At 39.5% G+C, this 20,365-nt stretch overlaps 1 protein-coding gene across 1 annotated transcript; it reads left to right on the forward strand.

Annotated features, from left to right (window-relative positions):
- Window positions 1-7,351: 7,351 nt before the first annotated feature.
- Window positions 7,352-18,248, forward strand: kcnk2a (potassium channel, subfamily K, member 2a). Its single transcript, XM_058629805.1, has 9 exons — window positions 7,352-7,638; window positions 9,875-9,981; window positions 10,071-10,183; window positions 10,940-11,030; window positions 11,766-11,883; window positions 12,186-12,346; window positions 14,579-14,765; window positions 14,867-15,006; window positions 16,838-18,248. Coding segments are annotated over exons 1-9 (1,257 nt in total). The 5' UTR covers window positions 7,352-7,637; the 3' UTR covers window positions 17,177-18,248.
- Window positions 18,249-20,365: the final 2,117 nt, after the last annotated feature.

Here is a 20,365-nt window from a genome sequence, read left to right on the forward strand (position 1 = left end):
CGCTGTTTTCTGCGCATGCTGCCATGTTGATATTGTCAGAGAACTAGTGGAGGGAGGGGGAGACGAGAAGCAGCTGAGCGAGTGAGCGCTGTAAAAAGGACAAATCAGAAACCCCCTGGAAGAAGTGGGTGTGTGTTTGCCTGTGTCTCATTTGCATATAAAGGGACCATGCACGAAAACCGAGCGTTCTGAAAGGGGCGGGTTTAGCAGGGTTATTGAAATGCTATTGTGCTTCATCCTTATGGTATTTTGACCAAGGCATGTCACTGACATGTTCATTAGGACACCAGGGAACTATTTTAATGGGGGAAATAGGGTATAATATGTCCCCTTTAAAATATTTTTTGCCTTGGGCCGGCTCATGTAACAATCAGCAACATTTGTTTCTTGTCAGTGTTAATCATGTGTCAAAAAGCCTGAATTTTCCCTTCAAGTAGAAACAAAGCACCAACTCGAATAGTACAGAATAAAATAAATACATTAAAGTACACTGTCATATTAAGTGATCACATTTGTTTGCAGTTGTGAGGGTTTTGTCCTCTCCACTGTAATGCAGGTATTTGACCATTAGATGTCGCTGTAACTCTTTATTTTTAGTGCCGTCACACTCCTTTGAGCAGAACATATATTCATTCATTCATTCATCCATTCATTCATTGTCAACCACTTTATCCTCCACATGAGGGTCATGGAGGCCGCTGGTGCCAATCCCAGCTCTCATGTGGTAAAAGGTGAGGTAAAACCCGGACATGTCACTAGTCCATCACAGGGCCAACATACAGAGACAAACAACCATTCACTCTGACACATGGTCAATTTAGAATCTCCAATTAACCTCTGCATGTTTTTGGACCGTGTGTGGAAATTGGAAAACCCAGAGGAAACCTGCAGGAGAAGAACATGCAAACTCCACACAGTCACCCATCATGTGGCCCCAGAATAGAATATCAAGTAGAACAGTTGTACATACAGCAAACTCCTCACTTTTTTTTTAATACTTTTACTTTGAATTCTAAAACTTAAGTACATTATATATCTGAAAATTACTTTTTGGTTTACATTAAATGTCTAACACTTTAAGATCTTTATAAAAAAAATTGTGACTTCAACTTCCCTTTAAGGTACTTTAAACAAGACTGCATATATAGCATTTGTTGTCAACATACATACAGGAGATAAATATTTCTTTTATATAATTTCACAAAATTCCCTGCTGCTACACATCTATCTTTGCCGCTTTTTCTACTTCCCAGCACCATATCACGCAAGCGACCGGCTCTGTTTGTCTTTAGCATAGCCCGAGTGCATGTTCACATGCATATTAACACACACACGCACACACGCACACACACACACAAACACGCCCTCCATTCAGTTATGTAACAGGGATTAGGTTTCACTATTTCGTGGCCTCAACAGTCAAAACAATGCAGGCTATTTTTAGCCCTGTACCCCAATATAATATCAACAGGCGCTGACTGTGATTAACGGTCATTGCTGATCACACTGACATGTCCTCCTAACATTGACACTCATTCACTGGCTTTCCACGGCTTCCAACACCAACAGCCAGTGTCACTGCATGGACACAACTAATGGGAGCCACAAAATTGTGCCACTGAATAGTTTTCATGTCCATTTCCACTCAGAAAATTTCCTCTCACTGGATATTTTCACTATTCCGGGTTATTCTTTGTAAACTCACATCTGTGAGATGAATGCAAGTGAAAACCCTTGTACCAGTATATTCAAATTGGCGGCCCATAGCCAACTTCTTAGTAGCCGAGCCTGTGGTTCCACCAGAAACACTGGGAAATAACTAGAGAAACACCTTTTCACTGTCCCTCAAAGATTCCTACATATATTCCTACAGTAGTCTGATAGCAATGCACTCGATGATGTATTTTTTTAAATTTGTCATCACCTGCTGCTTACTGGTGGCATAAAATGTCTGGCCCAGCTAGATTTCTTGGTTTGAAAACACGGCCCAACTGAGTTTGTAATTGAATAGTCCTGCCTTTGTAAATCAGAAGTTTCGGGCACCAACAACCACAATCAAAGTCATTCTGAACAATTGTATTAAAGAAGCTGCCAGCGAGTGTGTAGTAATTGTCAACCTTTGTGACTGAGTATAACTTTAGATTGGGTAAAGATAGAAAGAGTGTGCTTCAGAGAAAACAGCATTTGATAAATGGATATAAATACAGCTGCACACTATTTAAAAATCACCACTGCTCCATATTTGCCCCAACACTCAGGCTACACGATCCCGAAAATTGTAAAACTAACAACACCTAATGAGATGCAGATTCAGAGGAGCGCTGCTTGTTAAGTGAGTTATTAGTGACATGTTTTTTTCCAGGAGAATGTTTGCGTTTGAATTATTTTTACTCTTCAAACAGACCGCGTAACAGTGATAACAAACGATGGGAAAATAAAGCTAAAATGAGAGTTCTGTGTTTGGTCACTGCTGTCTGTGTAAATTGACTGTGACTAAGTATCAGCATCATTGAGACTCGTACACCAGACTCTCTGCTATCATTAAGCAATCAGACGCTAAATTAACTGATACAGACACAGTCACGTAAATCAGCAGAGAAATGATATCAGTGTTTTTGTTTGTTTTCATCCTGTGCGTGAAGCAGGCTTGGAAAATATGGAAATATTTCCTTTTATGAATCCGAATTGGCAAGAAATGATCACGTAGAAATGTTTTTGTTTTACACAGGAGTGGAAAGATATATATATAAAAAAATCACCTGAAGTTAAAAGGACAACCATATCTTGATTCTTATGTGGAAAACACAAGTGTGACCCTTTTGACCTTTTCTGACATAACCATGACAACATTACCTTTCAATTACCACAGTTACTGGAGTGTTTTTTTCCACTGTTGCTAAATCCCCTCATAGTGCATGACTTTGTTTGTGCCGTTGTTTTTGTGGTATGTGTGTGTCTGTTCTTGTATGTGTCGCTTTGTGAGGACTAAAAATTGTGTAACCATACATAGTGAGGACATTTTGGGAAAGTGAGGACACTTTGTCTGTTCCTCACATCTTTAAACTGGTTTTAAGGTTAGGGTCAGGCATTTAGTCGTGATGGTAAAGTTTAGGGTTAGGGCCTAGAGAATACAATATATGTGTATACAATATATGTATATATGTGTACAGTCTATACAGTACATGTGTATGTGGGTGTACTTCAACAGCACTTTTGCTCTCTCAGGTAATTGGTCCTAAAACTCTTGTGCCCCCTTAGATGCCTGTGGAGAAACAACCCTGCAATTAGACACCCGTGAAGCGGAACTGCCCTGTGTGTGTGTGTGTGTGTGTGTGTGAGTGTGTGTGAAACAGTGAATAACAGATTTAGTGCTTCCTCTGGTTTTCCAGTTGTCATGAATGTGAGAGGAATTAGCTTGTGGAATGTGACAGCCACCACTTCAAACAAACTCATATGGAACTGTCCCATGTGTGTGTGCACATGTGTGTGTACTTGTATTTGTTACCTCTGGCATAAATACTGACCTTGTCAGGACCGGTAGTCCTCGTGGAGACCAAAACCTGGTCCTAATGAGGCAGAACCCCATTCCTGAGGGATAAGATTTGAATTGTGGTTGGGTTATGGTTATGTTAGATAAGGCTTTGGTTAAACTTGCTCTGTGCACGTGTGTATCCCAGTCTGACTACTGCAGAGGGACAGTTGATCAGTGTTCACATAAAAACTGTCTTGGAGTAAAAAGTGTCCTTTGATGAATATTTTATCACAGCTTAATTCATTTAATTAATTGAGCAATTATCCTGATCAAAACAATTACAATTCACAAAATCAGCTTAAAATCAGCTCTTTAAAATGTCAGTGAAATTAATTTACCTGACATTTTCTTTCTCTGAAATTCATAGATTTAGCATCACAGATAGGATGCATATTTCTTGTAAACATTTCCCAATGAAAAACTAGAACCTTTAATTAATAAGATCATGGAAAAATGGAGGCTTCCCATTGTGACACAAAGTAAATCACTACAGGACTGGATTGTTTGAACAGCTGCCTGATAATGTACAACCTGCTGTAGTTGCATACCTTTTTGATAACTCAAAAGCAGAACTGTGTTGTGTCCATCCATCTTTGATGGTTGTGGGAGGAGTCAGTCCCAACTGATGTTGCATGAGAGACAGGTTACCAGTCAATTACAGGCAACAGAACCACTGTTCACACTCACATTTACATCTGTGGTCATTTAGACGCTCAACTTAACCTGATCTCATTCTGCAGGTCTTTGGACTGTGGAAACAAACTGGAACAGAGGTCTTCAACGGGGGTCCGGAAACCCTAGAGGGTCCGTGGAAGTACTGAAGGGGGGTCATGAATTTGGTTGATTATATAAATGTTTTATACATTGTTCCCTGTCAGCTGAGATTGGCACAGCTCCCTCCGCAACCCTCCTGTGGAGGATAAAGCGGTAGAAAATAGATGGATGGATGGATATTGGCATTGGTATCAGTTAACAATGATGTGGCCTTTTTTAATCTGTGTAAGGTCCACGGTTCATGGGCTGATGATGACATACTGCCAACCACAACCATAATTCTCCAGGGCCACTCTCAGCCTGGGACGCTCCAAGGCAAGAGTCTGTTTGCCTTGTGGCATCGACTCATCGAGTCATCGGTAGCTGTCTGCTCCATAGACTGTAAACAAAAATGAAACATAGTCACCAGGGGGTGACTCCACTGGTTTATAATCTCAGAAAACATTTTCCCCCGAGGAGTTTGTGATCTGAACTGCTAGTTTCAGGACTTCTTCAAGAGGACGTAATGTTAAATAGACAGTAAGACATGCCACATCCAACTGTGAGCGTGATTGACAGCTGGTACCATCCAGTATAGGTGCCTGGTTGCAGATGGATGTCTGTGAACTTTAGGTTCTGACATTGCAGAGGTCAAATCACACATCTCTCAGCTTCACACTGTCAGGTTCCCAGTTCCATTTTTATACAAAGCCACACGCACAGTAACTATTTCTGTCTGTACAAATAGGCGTGTAATTAATGTTTAGATGATGGAGTCATGAGGTGGAAACATGAACATTTAAACTATTAGTTTCTCATCAGGGGTTGGGAGACAGAGAGAGGGGTGAGGGTGAGGGAGAGAGAGAGAGATGGAAAGTGGGAGGGAAAGAAAAGAAAGAGACCAGAACAAAAACCCTTGGCGCATGAGAGATGGATGAGAGCAGATTGTGTTCATTAGTGAGCATCCACAACACACAAGAAGCTACATTTCTTTTCAATGATTGTTGTAGTTTGAAGGGTTCTCTGAAGTGGGGTTGTACGAGGTTCTGACATTCATTGGCTGCTCACTCCCTGCTCCAAATTCTATAAAGAAAATCAATGATTTTACATTAAAGCACACATGGGTTGCTGATCCACAGGTCTGGAGGAAGCAAGGAAGAAGCCGAGACAACCTTCTAAAGGCCCCCCAGTTCATCACCTTCCTCATATATTGGCTTCCTTATACAGTATATTGGCGACAGCGAGTGACTGGGAGACGTGGATAGAAGCAGCTTAAATTCCCAGAGGAATTAACTGCCACAAGCAACAGATCTGATATGATCCTCTGGTCAAAAGGTACCAACTACTAACTACTCGTGCACAAAATACCAAGGCCTCGTCCTGGAGTGCCAACGGAAGGGGTGGAAGACCTGGCACCTCCCTGTGGAAGTCACTTTGGTGAAGCCTGGGGCAGCTGGGTATCGAGGGTGTGGCTGAGTGAAGGCTGGTAGCCAGCATCACCACGCAGGTGGAAGTAGCATGTTATTTGGCTTAACCACTGGCCACTGGCTCGAGCTGGTGCTGGGAAACAAACATAGAGAAAATGTGAGCCAGGAGTAATCACCAGCTAGTGTTTTTGCATATATTCCATCCAGATATGTCAACATGTGACACTGACTTGCCAGTTCATTTAACTTTGTGTAGAAAGAATACTTCTTCATGCTCCTGCTCCTCTCCTCTTCTCTTGTCTTCTCTTTGTCAGAATTTAAACTATATGGGTTAATATCCTTGAGCAAATAGAGCATACTGTGATTACAGTTTGGTAATAAATGAGCTGTTTACTGTACCTATACAGGTTAAATATTAAGAGAACATTTCCATTGCATAAGTCCCATGCTACAGTCAACATCTGAGTCGTCTTCAGGGTGGAAACACTGTCATTCTGATTTTTAAATCAGACTTTACGTGTATGTTTTGCCCAACTTCAGCTGTAACAAAACTATTGGCTGTTGCTCACTGTCAATCATAGCCACACCCTGATGCATGTCCTGCATCTATCTATTGAAACTATGATTGAGATTCATAAACTCTGACTTTTTAAATCTAGAAAGTTGGCCCATGCACTTTCTCAAAGATTTACATACAAACCAGTGGCGTTGCCCTCCGATCACAAGGCCATTCAAGAGAAAACATGTTTCAGACACTTGATCCGTCAATGTTCACTGTCTCAGTTTACAAACTAACAAAACTAGACCCGTCCGTGTCGTCAAAAGATGAATTCAATTGTCTGCAAAATGACTAATGACAAATGATTTATCCAAACAGAATGAAAGGCTCCTCTTTCTGATGCCTCTGCTGATAATAATGTTGTTGTTTTATTTTAAAAATAATAAATAATTAAGGGGAGGGGCAACAGAAGCGATATGATGTCAAATCTAATAAGGGTGTTGATAAGGTGTCCATATAATTTAATTTTTTTTTTCAATTGGAATGCAACTGTTAATCTAAACAAACCATTGAGCTTTGAGATTGGATTTAGACTTTCATGCTACTGCAACATATTTCCTGACGAGCACAAAGCTTTTTAGAAAAATATTTATATTGCAGCGAGTTACTGAAATAGGGTTTCCATAAAGCAGCCAACTTTACTTTTTAAGTCCTCTTTTGTTGTCTTTAGTATAATTTTGTAGTCCCTTTAGCAGGTGATAAAAGACTAATACAAACAATGATCTCATAACTTTGGCACTTACATGTATCAAAATGCTTTGAGTTGTGAGCAGTGTACAATTGTTTACACCAATAATTCAGCAAACTTTTATGAACTTGATGATGTTTTGTCTCTTTGCATTTGGACAATGAAAGGACACACAGCGGTTTACACTGTTCTCACCTGTGGTAAATGAATAAGCATGCAGTCAAATGAGATGGGGTCGCCTGAGACTCCCTGGTGTGGGAACCACCTCCCCGTCTGTGCCCTGCACCTTCACCCCCTCTCCTCCTCCTCCCGCACCTCCACCCTGTGCGCTCAAAAAGCCAGTGCGCACTCGGCGCGCAGTGGATGCGAGAGAACAGTTGGAGGAGGACGAACCGACAGACCAGAGACATCTTTCTCTCTCCCTCTCTGTCCAAACACGTGGAGACAATAGAGTTTTAACAGCGTGTCATCCGTGTCCGATCATCATCATCATCAGCAGAAGAAGAAGAAGGCAAAGAAGAGAGGAGCGACATAAACACGGAGCGCCTGTTCTCCTCACCGCCTCGGCGACGCAGGGAGGAGACACGGAGGAGAGGAAAGATTCCCCTAAACGCAGTGAGAGCCTCGGATGAGGAGAAGAGGAGAGCGGAGGGCATCGGATAGACGACGGCGACAAGGAGTGAGTACAGAGGCGGTGACGTGGAGAGAGAAAAGTTCCACTGAAACTCATTCAATTCAAACTTTATGTCTGTAAATTCAGATGGAACAAGTGGAACATTAAATACAGAACGATGAGCAGAGAGCGAGGAAAAAGAATATGGAAGAAATTCTTATTGTTTGACAAAAGGAGACAACATATTAAAAACTACAGCTACCATTTCAAAATGATCAATAATACATATTCCAGAAGGAATGATATGAAGTGTAGAAGGTCATGCCCTAAGAACACTCCTCCCTCCTCTCCTTCTCTCTCTCAATTGTCCAGTCTTGTCTAAAAGTGATGTGTCCACAGTTAAATCAGGGTAAAGTGAAACAAATGTAAGTCTACGACCATATAAACGATATGCCTGTGCAACAATAATCAGATTCAGACAATAGTCTGAACAGGACACTTTGATTACCAGAATGAGGTTATACTTATATAAGCAGAAATCAGATTAAGGCTTGAGGAGAATTGTGATCTTGCACTATTTAGACATGCATATATGTTTTAATCAGATTATAACAGCCTGCTTTTCACCATAGTGGAAATTGTAATTGGACTACAGTAGGCAACATGTCAACAGTAACTTGTGTAAATTTGAATAATGATCTGAATAATGTCTAATTCAGAATAAAGTCAGTAGTCAGATTTAAGCTCTAAAGTATTCCTTCTCTAAACATCTGAATTCCTCTCTCTAATTTTTTCATCCTCACTTCTTACATTATTTGAATTTAATTCTGAATTTCGCCATTTTATTATTTATTTCATTGGAAAACTAAATACACCTAAACTGAGTTTCCTATATTTTACCCACCACTTCAGGGTGACTAATATTTTTGTGAAGAAATGCATTGTTTCTTGCTGCTGGGATTGAGAGATTATTTCATTCAGACAACCAGTTCAGTAGAGTGTGTATAATCTGGACTAACCTGGGGGGAAAGTGATCATGATTAACGTTTTTCAAATGAATCTATATTTGTAACATATAGCAACAAATGTCAGATAATTAGAGCTTTACCTTTGTTGATGATTTTAAAGCTTTTTTAGGTCAGAGATGACAAACAGAACTAAAAAATTAAATTGTATTATATCAATTTCTGCCAATGTCCTTTTTGCATTCCATTATAAAATACAGTACAGAGTCTGAAGTGATCTCTCAGTTTGTTAAAAAATAACAGGGAGTGCTGCTTCGTCTGTCTTTAAAAGACCTCACCTTCATTAATTTCCCTGACTGTCTGAGTGATCCTGAGCAGACTCCACCTCCACACCCTCCCATATCCGCTCCTCCATAGTTGCTGCTCTTTTCTCTCTTGAATTAAATTCGAGCCTGTGCTCAGTCATCACGCACAGACTCCCACAGAGAGTCACGTGTTCATAATCAGACTGCACAATACAGAGACAAAACATTATACACTTGTATTTTGTACAACTTTAACAACTTAAATTGTGTCTGACGGTGTTTGAATTCATGTTACTAAACTGATCTCTCGCTGAATGAACTGGGATCTGAACTGGTGACCTTCTTATTTTAATAAATAAATGCATAAGGTGAGATTTCTTTAGATAAACTGAGACTTGTAATTTCTCCATTTTTATTTAAAAAATGTTTTTTAATTATTATTATTATTTTATTTTGATTTGAATAAATGATCCAAAACCAACTGACAACAGTAAATCTACAGGGCTGCAAGAATTACTGGATTAATAATTGAATAATATTATATATTTCAATATTATATGTTTGTTGACTATTATGATACATTACCAACATTTTAATGGCAGGTAATGATGTCATATGCTTTATCTAAACGTCAGAGTGAGGATGGAAATATTTGGAACGAGTGAGCCTGTGTACTGTCTTCTTTTTCTTTTTTTTTTTAATTTGTCATTAATAAATGATGACGACTACGCTGTTTACTGTGCAATCTGGCGCCAAAGCTCTCTCCAAGTACAACACAAACACACAGAGGAACCAAATACGATAAGACAACATTTCCCATGACCCCAAGCTGCTTGCCAACATCAGCATCTAGGTCTTCTGTTAGCAGCAGAAACTACACACTGCATATTTAAGGCTTTTTTGCATCGTATTCATAAATACATATTGAATAAGTACCTATTTAAAACAAAACGGCTTAACGTATCGACAGAGGTCAAGGAAGGCAAGAAGAGTGACATTTAATGACATTTTCAACCTTGTTTCCTTCACCAGTGGCAGCACCGGACTTATTGGACCCTAAATCTGCCACTCACAACACTAAGCCCCGCCTCTCATTCTCCACGAAGCCAATCACGTTGACTCCCCGTGAGGAGAGTGAGGTGGGAAAGAGAAACAAAGTCCAGATTACAGTATATGAGCCTCCTGTTTGGATGTGTCTTGACTGATCTGATGAGTTTAAATGTCGTAGGTTGTTGCCACAGTCATGAAATGGAAGACGGTGTCAGCCATCTTTCTCTTGGTGGTTTTGTACCTGGTGATGGGAGCAGCAGTCTTCAGGATACTGGAACAGCCTCACGAGAGGTAAACACGTGTGAAATATGTCTCCTGACTGATTCACAGCCTGAAAACTGAAAACCCCCACCCCATCCTGAGTCCACCCATCCATACGTTTACGACTACAGTGTTTTACGAGGCATAAACTGCAGAATCTTATCAGCTTTTCATTTAATAAATAATAATAATTAGAGTCACCTTATCTCTCGCTCCATCTTCATCTAATGTCACTATACCAGTGTCTGAAGTATATGTGAGGAAGAGGATGAGAGAGCAAATGATCTTATTATAGATGATTTAAATCTGCATCCTTTCTGCCTCTGTACCACTGTATTTTAACGTTGGCGATAATGGTGTTACTTTAATTTGTGAAGATGGAAATATATAGTTTTTAAAGTTTGATTTGTTGAGATCCTTCACTTCATGTCCAAATAGCCATAAATAAATAAAGTTTTCTGGTGGCAGAAAATGTCTGGACAAGTTTGTGATAGCAGGCAACACTGTAACTGACGAAGCAGATGCATACCACCTCTCCTGTGTGCTCTCTCATCAAAGCTCCGCCTTCAACACACAGAACACACACGACCTGTAAAAAAACAAAAAAGTTATTATGCCAAACTATTTTATTTATTGATGATATCAGGAGGAGAGGATTTCAACAAATAATGTATGGACTGTAACTTTAAATAATCTGAAGTCTATATTTTTTTTACCTTCACTCCTTTGAGAAGTCCTCACATTCTGATCAGCAAATATGAAGTTAATTCGATTTTTCTCTCCCAGTGCCCAGCGCTTGGCCATCCTCTCCCAGAAGCTGGAGTTCCTGTCGAGACACAACTGTGTGAACCAGAGTCAGCTGGAGGAGCTGGTCAAGGTGAGGAGGACTTTACTTTTCTTTGCCAAACATGTGTTGGTTTGTAGGTTCTTACCTTAAAGCCTCAAGTTTAGTATTTTGCACAGTTTTGTTTTTTTTAAAACACAAAATAACTATATTTGAAAGGGATGGAGTTGACTGAGAGCTTGTCCAATACAATACAACTACAGTATACCCACAATCATGCACCTATTGGATAGTACTAGCCTCAATCATGGTCCCTTTTGCTTTAAATGGGAAAATCATTTACAAAATGGACATCCTACTGTATTGAAGAAGACCTGAACATTTTGATAGGAAAACATTTAGTGACTAATTGAATCAGCTGAGAAATAGGCTCATTTTTGAGTGACCAATGATGCCATTCAAGACTGTTTCACTGCTTTGGCTTGACTTTCTTGGTGTGTGGCTATCACACAGCTGCAGTGGTTTCAGAACCATGGACAGATCCCAACTTTCCTGAGACTCAGCTCTCATGTTTTGTCTTTTCTGCAGCCATCTCACATTTTGAATATTCATTCATTCACTCACTTTATCCTCCACATGAGGGTTGCAGGGGTTGCTGGTGCCAATCCCAGCTAATATAGGGTAAAAAGGCAAAAGAAGCACATCTCCAAAGCACCGGCTTTAGTGTATTATGACGACATTATTCACAGAAAGAACGTAACATAACTCATGTCTTTGTTTTTGAAGAAGGATGGCATCATTTCTGTTTCTCTCTCTCTTTGCCTCCAGCAAGTTGTGTCTGCTGTCCGCTCAGGAGTGAACCCTGCAGAGACACTGACCAACCACAGCAGCCTGTGGGACCTGAACTCTGCCTTTTTCTTTGCAGGGACTGTCATCACAACCATAGGTATGACTGACACACACACACGCACACACACACTAAAACACAATAAAAAGTGACTTCAGGAAAAAGACGTCACGAACTTGATTGCAAGAGAGAGAGAGAGAGCGAAAGAGGAGGAGAGAGAGAGAGAGAGAGAGAGAGAGAGAGAGAGAGACCCCTAGTGGCAGTAATGGTGATGACTAGTGGTGCTCAAGTATTGCCTATTGGATCTTTAACAGCTTTATATCAAACATTATGAAACCAGAGTCGACCAAACATCCATTGTCCCCGTCTCCTGTCTCAGCCTCTCTCTGTCCTCTCTGCAGGTTTCGGGAACATCTCTCCTCACACAGAGGGAGGAAGAATATTCTGTATCGTCTACGCATTGCTCGGAATCCCTCTGTTCGGCTTCCTTCTGGCTGGTGTCGGGGATCAGCTCGGCACCATATTTGGCAAAGGAATCGCCCGTGTGGAGAAAATGTTTGTGGTGAGTGTGGAACTGCAGAATTATTCACTCATTCATTCATTCATTATTTCACTCTCTCGTCCTCACAAACAAACACACACGTGGAGAGAGAAGAGTTCACGCAGGTTAATGGACTGCAGGCAGCAACTTGGAATCAGCGATAAAGTTATTTATGATGATATTTGACAGCAGTTCAAAGTAAAAGTGCATGGAACATGGAACAATGTGTACTTCACAATAATAACATATTCATGATGCAAAATAAATCTATTAATATCAAAAACAGAGCGATAAGTTGAAAACTAAGTAAATAATAATGTGGACAAGTGAAATTAGAAAGCCTTCCTGGAATGTAAGATGCTACACACACACACACTGGATGACTCTGGTTTATTAGGCTCTTCTTGGCTTGGTTCCTGCTCATTTATGCACTTTTTCTCAGAGAACAAAAAGCCATTATGTCTTACGTTCGAATGAGATTTCGTACCTGTCTACACCCCGTGTTCGGACCGAAATGGGAAAAAAAGCTTTCAGTTTCTCTGCCTCTTCTGCTTGGAAAACCCTCCTGACTGAACCAAAGCTAACCAACATTTATTTCACTGGGAGTTTTCCACTCTATCTTAAAAGACTGACAACGGGTTGAGTACAGATATTTGAGTACAACATGGTAGGTTGTACTCAATTCCCTTGCAAGTCGCTTTGGATAAAAGCGTCTGCTAAATGACATGTAATGTAATGTAACAACAGGAATCCATTGAACAGTGCTTGTGTTCTTTAATTCCTGCACTTTATTTATCTATTGACTTGCACTTTTATATTTCAATGTTTGTTTTGTAACTATCAACTATGACGTGTGCTGCTGCCTTTCTTGGCCAGATCACCCTTGTAAAAGAGCGCTTGATCTAAATGGGTCTTCTATCTGGTTAAATAAAGGTTAAATAAATAAGCAAGTAAAATAAAAATCTACAGAGTGAGTTTTAAATAGAAATTCACTATTTCCCCATTTTTTCAGCTTCTTAAATGTGAATATTAGAAAAAAATACCAAGATATTTGAGGACATTGTATGTCTTTATCAGTTACTTAAGAAAATAATCCTCAGATTAATTGAAGGTAGCTGCAGCTATACAGAACGTGTACTGATGAATAATTCACCATGAATAAATCTCAGTGACAGAGTCTACTGATCGGATGTCTATACATCAGGAGTTGATTTATTATTATTGTCTAAACTGACAATAATTGATTAAAAGCTTAACTCAGGTTTTAAGCCACAGGGTTGCTACAGGGTTGCGAGTTAGTTGGGTGTTAGTTGCTTTGTCATCTTGAATGAAATGAAGCAGATCTGTGAATCCACGTCGTAATTCAGAATGATTTGCTCCCTCTGCTGCTCTCAGGCACCCGAGGGAGTCGGTAATGATTAAGGCCGAGGACAGGGGACAAAAGTTCAATTCAGTGTGTGTGTGTGTGTGTAAGACTAATTGCTTTGTGTGACACTGCAGCATTTTCCTCAGTGAATATTGTGACTCCACTGCACCCAAAGGAACAATTTCACTTTAGCATCTGGCTATTTTTTTATTTTTTTTTCCATTTCACTTCAAACAGCTGTTTCATGATGAATTGTTAAAAAAATATGTATCTTGTACCTTGTTCCCACATAGCTCTTCCAGTCAACCAGAGATGTGTCCATCACTATGGCAACCTTTGTGATCGTTGATGAGTTACGAAAGTCCTTCCCTTTGATATTTTCAGTCCTGACTTTGCCTCATGTATGCTGAAAAAAAATTTGAATTGTTTTGGTAGATTTCAGTCAGGCCGTGTGTACTGTGCACCACAGGAAGTTAATAAAAAATACAAAACAAACGACAACAAACATGAATAAATGTCATTTATAATGTGTTTGGTGTAGTTAAATAATTAAAATATTATTTGTTCAATACAACAAATACTGTATAATAAACGTAAACAATGTATTTACAAACAATGTACAAAGCAATAGATATTATCTTATATTACACTGTAATATACAATGATTTCATGGTTCTCAAACTGTGGTACGTGTACCACCAGTGGTACCCAAGCTTCCTCTGGTGGTACTTTGCTCAGGATTTCTGACCGTAGACACTTGGCTACACTGCCCCCGGTGATTTCCAGTGGTATTGCTATGTTTTTTTCCTGTTCCATACATGGTCATAATACATGCATGAGTACAAATGAAATGAATGAGTACAAACCAGTCTTCTTTTGGCCCACAGCACTGGAACATCAGTCAGACGAAGATCCGCGTCATCTCCACCCTGCTCTTCGTCTTGTTTGGCTGTTTGCTGTTCGTAGCTCTCCCAGCAGCCATATTTAAGTACATTGAGGGTTGGTCTGCACTGGAGTCACTTTACTTTGTGGTCATCACCCTGACGACCATCGGGTTTGGAGACTTTGTAGCAGGTACAGATATTTTAATCACAAAAACTTTTTTTTTTTTTTTTTATAAACCATACACATCAGTCCCATCAAATGTAAAAACCTGTTATTTTCTCTATGTCTAGGTGGGTCAGAGATCGAGTACCTGGATTACTATAAACCAGTCGTATGGTTCTGGATCCTGGTGGGACTGGCCTACTTCGCTGCCATCCTCAGCATGATCGGAGACTGGCTGAGAGTCATTTCCAAGAGGACCAAAGAAGAGGTATGAGTCTGCTTTCTTTAAGAACAGTGACACACAGATTACACAACACCCCACCTGTCCTCACCTGAACTCCTGCCCCGCGCTTAACCTCATTTTCATAAGAAGACTGTTTTCTAATCTAATTGACTGTCCACCACCCAGGCTCATAGTAAATGCCTTGCATATATCAGTACGAGGAAGTGGGAGATATTATTAGAACAGTGTGCGATAATGTGGTTATCAGTTAAATTATCTAGAAATATATCAATAAATATGAGAGGATTAAAATGACAGAGACTCCACAAACATTCATTATCTCACATATGAGTAGGAGATTAAACGCGTTTCTGATTAAACATGTTAAGCCTGATTTATACTCCATTATGCAATACTTTTAAATGTGCAGAGTTAAAGTAATGGTCAAATGCGATCCTTTAACTAACATGTTCCTCTCGTCATAATGTTTCATCTTCAACTTTGGGACCGCATTGTCTTCTGACTCTCCTTAATTCACTGGAGAGTTCACGTTAAACAGGGACAGTTAAAATAGACCAACCGTTCATCATTAAAGGAATAATGCGATTTGGTTATTGACTGGTTTTGGGCGTCCTTCAATGCACCAACACAGAGTTTTCAGAGCGGTCACAGTGTGAATGCACAGTTCTGAAGGGGACCTTTTTCAACAAATCAAACTCAAACAAAGGTCACAGAGGCCTTGTGTTTGGAGTCTTTAAAATTGTGTAGACTGAAAGTGCATTGGTCAGCGTGCTGGTAATTCAGATTATCTCCACTGCTGATAATCAGCTCTGATAAATAATGTGAAATGCAACTTTATTAGTGTGGGAACTTTAGAGTGTAACTTTTAAGTGTCTGTTACAGTGAAATCATTGCCACAATAAGTTCCTCATGAGTCTCTATGGATGTTTGTGAAGGTTCTCATTCATCCTGGTCAGTCATCTACGAAATTTAGCTGTAGGCAACTGGACTGGCTACAATGAAGCTTCTCATGCAGGAATTGGAGAGGTGAACCATCCTGCATTGTTATGATGTTTTGTACAGATAACCAGCCTACAGCGGCTAATAAACACTGGCTTTTTTTTCCACCAGTTATTCGAAAATGACAAATTTTACTCAAGCAAATCCAGTTGCAGCTAATTACTGATGATGACTCGCTCTGTATTTCTCAGTATAGCTGTGTGTATAGCTCTCTTTGAACCACTAAGGCTGAACGGACAGACTGTGGAGAAGGCAGTGGCCTTCTAACAGCTGTGTGGACAAATTAGGGATGGTAATCGGTATCAGTATCGGTCCGATGTTGGTCAAAATCACTGGATCAGAAATCGGACAGATAAAAATGTAAAAATCCCATACAATCCAAAAATCATATATGCCGCAGGCTTCACTGGGATGAGACTGTAAAAATGTAAATAAAAATCAGCAAAAGCATTTTAGCTGAGTCATGTTTGGGCTGTTTATTAGAGAATCATGTCTTTGAGATGACTCGGCATAAATGTGTTGTGAAAAGCTTCATAAATGGTCTAGAAACGACTGTATCGAACTGATATCGGTTATAGCAAGTTTGTGATTTCGGTATCGGACACAAAAAAGTGCTATCATCCCATCCCCTAGTACAAATCACTCACAGAGTGACACTCACCTTTAACATCACATCCTGGTTCACCTTCGTCTCTGTTAATGACAAATTAAAGCAGCGTTGTGTTAATGAAATGCAAACAGACAGAAAACCTTAAAGAAAACGGCAACAAAACATGTCAGAAGTGTCAGAACTTTGACTGATAGCAGCTTTAAAACTGATTTTTGTTTTTGTCTGAATATCCGTGTGTTTCCTCAGGTGGGTGAGATCCGTGCTCACGCTGCAGAGTGGACCGCTAACGTCTCGGCAGAGTTCAAGGAGACTCGTCGGCGCGTTAGCGTCGAGGTCTACGATAAGTTCCAGCGGGCGACGTCAATTAAGCGCAAGCTGTCCACGGACCTTGGATTTAGCCCCACCCCCGAATTCACTCTATCAAAGAGGGCGGTGTCAGTCAATTTCAATGATGAACGGGACAGGAAGGAGAAGGAGGCCGGCCTGCTGGGCTTGACCACACCTCTGGCCAGAAATGGGAGTTTGCTCATGAACGGTTTGGACCCAGAGAGAGGTGATTTTACAATCATTGAACACCTCAAGTAGAACATGGTGGACAAACACCTTTCCGGATTCTTATGAGATCATGGATGGTGTCAGTGCTGAGAAGAGAGATACTCAACCAAATGAACAGTTTATATTTAGTAATACGGCACTTTGTGAGGTTTGAAGTGGACAAAGTGCAAATCTGTCTGACTATAGATGTCTTTTTTTAAAGAACAACAAGCACAGATTGGCTCTGTGAGGAGATTTGTTAAACCACTGTCGTGCCTTAAACTTTTTACTTTGCCTACAAAACCAAGCACAACACAATAGATTTAGAAGTGGTTATTAGCAGTGGTGCTCTCATGTATCTACGTGCTTAAAATAAATACTTAAGGACCAGGATTGAGAAACACTACCTTAATCTAACCCTAACCTAAAAAACAATTCTAACCCTAGTCCTAAAACCAGGTCTTAAACCCAGAAAAAGCCCTTTAAAGATGTGAGGACCAGACAAAATGTCCTGACTGTATGGTTTATACACTTCATGGTCCTCACAAATACAAGAACACATACACTATGCCTTCTTTAATCCCCCACCTTAACCGACAACTCTAACAATAAAGGCATGAATGTTCTCACAACCATAGAAAGACACACACACACACACACAATGCCTGCTATTGAAAAAGCACTTTGATTTGACCACGACAACATGCCTCACTAACCACAGATCACCAGTCCATTCATGTGTGGTTGTTACGTGGCATCAGTGGCGAGTACTCACTTGAACAAACTAACTTTTTATGCCTTAGATGTTTGCCTACACACATACACACACGGCGAGTGTGAAACTGAAATGTAACTGAAATGTAACTGAAATTAGAGTTTCTGTCTGTTAAATTTGTTGCTGCCTATTTTATCTTGTATAAGAGATTTTTAATTTCCTGTATCTAAGGAATGTGTTGTATTACTAGATAAAATGACCACGATGTGTCATCGGAGAGATGAAGGAAACATGTTGAATTCACTGCCAGTATATTCAGTTTAAAATGTAGTTTACAACACATTTATGTGTATGTTTTGTCAAAAGGTTTAGGAATAAAGTGTAGCCTTAAACAACCTGAAAACACTAGTCGCATATCGTACATAAACAACCTTTTTAAGATGTGTCAGTAATCATTGACAGATCTTTGACAGGTGACAGAATCTAACTAACAAGTCTTTCAGATGCTTGACTTTTATCATTGGTCAATAATATTACTGAATGCTAAAGTAGTGACATTACACTGTTTTTACACATTGTCATCTGTTTGTGTGCTAGAGAATTTAACCTTTGGTTCTTTTCTGACTCTGAATATGAAGAGTGTATTTTTCTATATTGTACAACGTGTGTTCCTGCACTCGTGTCAGTCTGTGAGAACATTTTGGAATAACGTCTTAAGCGATACTAAACAAAGTTTTTTTTGTACAATATATGACTTGAATAAACCAAATCTCAATTCTTGCACAGTTGGACGGATGTCTTAAAGCTTTTCTCCAGAAATGCTTTTTATTATGACTTTCTTTCACTAAATCTGTCCTCAGAAAATTTGCCAAAGATCAAAATAAGATAAATATTAAACATCTCTTTGTCGGTTAATGTTCCTCTAAAATTCTTAAAGCTGGGGTAGGCAACATATATTTGCCACTATTGACCAACACTTTAACACTAATCTTTCAGCATGAATTAAGTCACGTGATCTGAAAGAGAATTAGACTTTTGCAGCTCATCTGGACTGTTTCCACAAGAGGATTTTCAAATCTGAATTGATTTTAAACACGTGGGAGACCACAGATACAAGGTTCCCAAACTTTGATACCAATTTTAAGTGTTGATGATTTGACATGATCATGATTTGAAAAACTTCAGGTTAAGCAGTTATTTCTACATTTTAACAGCACAAACAGAATGAATCAATTTTAGATAAATGATATTGTACTGATTATGTCAACCTCCATTTTCTGGGTATAAGTAAAAACAAAAATAAAGTCTGTATAATTCAAATAAAAAGACTGTTGCTCTTCTTGTTGCCGTGGCTCAGCATTATTGTCTCTGATGAAGGTCATCCTTCAATGTGAGTCTTTCAAAGTAAAAGTCCCCGAGGGAGTTTTAATGTCTCAAAACATTGTAACCACAGAAGTCGGACGAACTGAAGCCCCCCGTGGCTTATGTTGATTCTAATGACTCTAATGGTTTCTATTTTTAGCTCTGTGCGTGTGGCAGCAATTATCTACTCTGGCAGTAAGGTGCTTTAAAATAAAAATAAGAAAAGTAGCCTGGGGACACTGATTTATAAAAATAGCATGTGCTGTGTGTGAAACCTTTGGACATTATATTAACATCCAAGATGAGGCAGATAGGGACGCAGCAGCTACCTATTCAGTATATGTATATTACATGTAATGTTATTGTAATGTAATGTAATGTAATGTGATGTAATGGGTGCCAGGCAAAGTGAAAAAAGTTAAACACTTTGGGTAAAAATGAACTGTTCGGTGATTTGAAATTAAAACGATATCATGATATTGCAAGTTAAAAATGTCCAGGATGATATTGCACACCATTTCAAAGTAAAAGGTTTGATATATAGCTCACAAAAAAGAACACATTTATGAAAAATTTATCTGTAAATAACAAAAACAGTTGATAATAAACATGTAGACAATTGTAATTAATACTATGAACACTGGACAAGATTATATATAATTAAATGCATGTAATACCCATTACAATGTATATGTATATAATATGATAAATGTAATCTAATGTATTATTATTATGAAAATATTGTTGACAGGCCAGTTTACGTGTAAGGCCACAGGACATGGACTGAGACCTCTGTTCTAATGCAAAGCGATTATACTCTTATACAAACACTGATGGGTTTTCAATTTCCGCCAATGAAGCGTCCTTAATGTTAGACACTGGACAATTAAAGTAGCTAAAAGCGTCCCTTATTCTCCGTCCTGTTCATTGAAACTGTGTGACACTCCTCTGGCCCAGAGAACTGCTGCTTATACAGCTATGGCGGCTAAAGAAAAGGACAATTCATGCATACAGCGGGGAACTGACAGTCGGTCCGACTTTCACTTACTCACACACACACCCACACACGTCTGAGTGCCAGTGATAACATAGATCAGCGGATCCATCTCCCCATTTCCCATACTCTCAGCCAGAGTTGGTTCTGGCACTGCAGCTTCCGCTAA

The sequence above is a fragment of the Solea solea genome, chromosome 5 (genome assembly GCF_958295425.1).
Source record: "Solea solea chromosome 5, fSolSol10.1, whole genome shotgun sequence".
Classification (NCBI taxonomy): Eukaryota; Metazoa; Chordata; class Actinopteri; order Pleuronectiformes; family Soleidae; genus Solea; species Solea solea.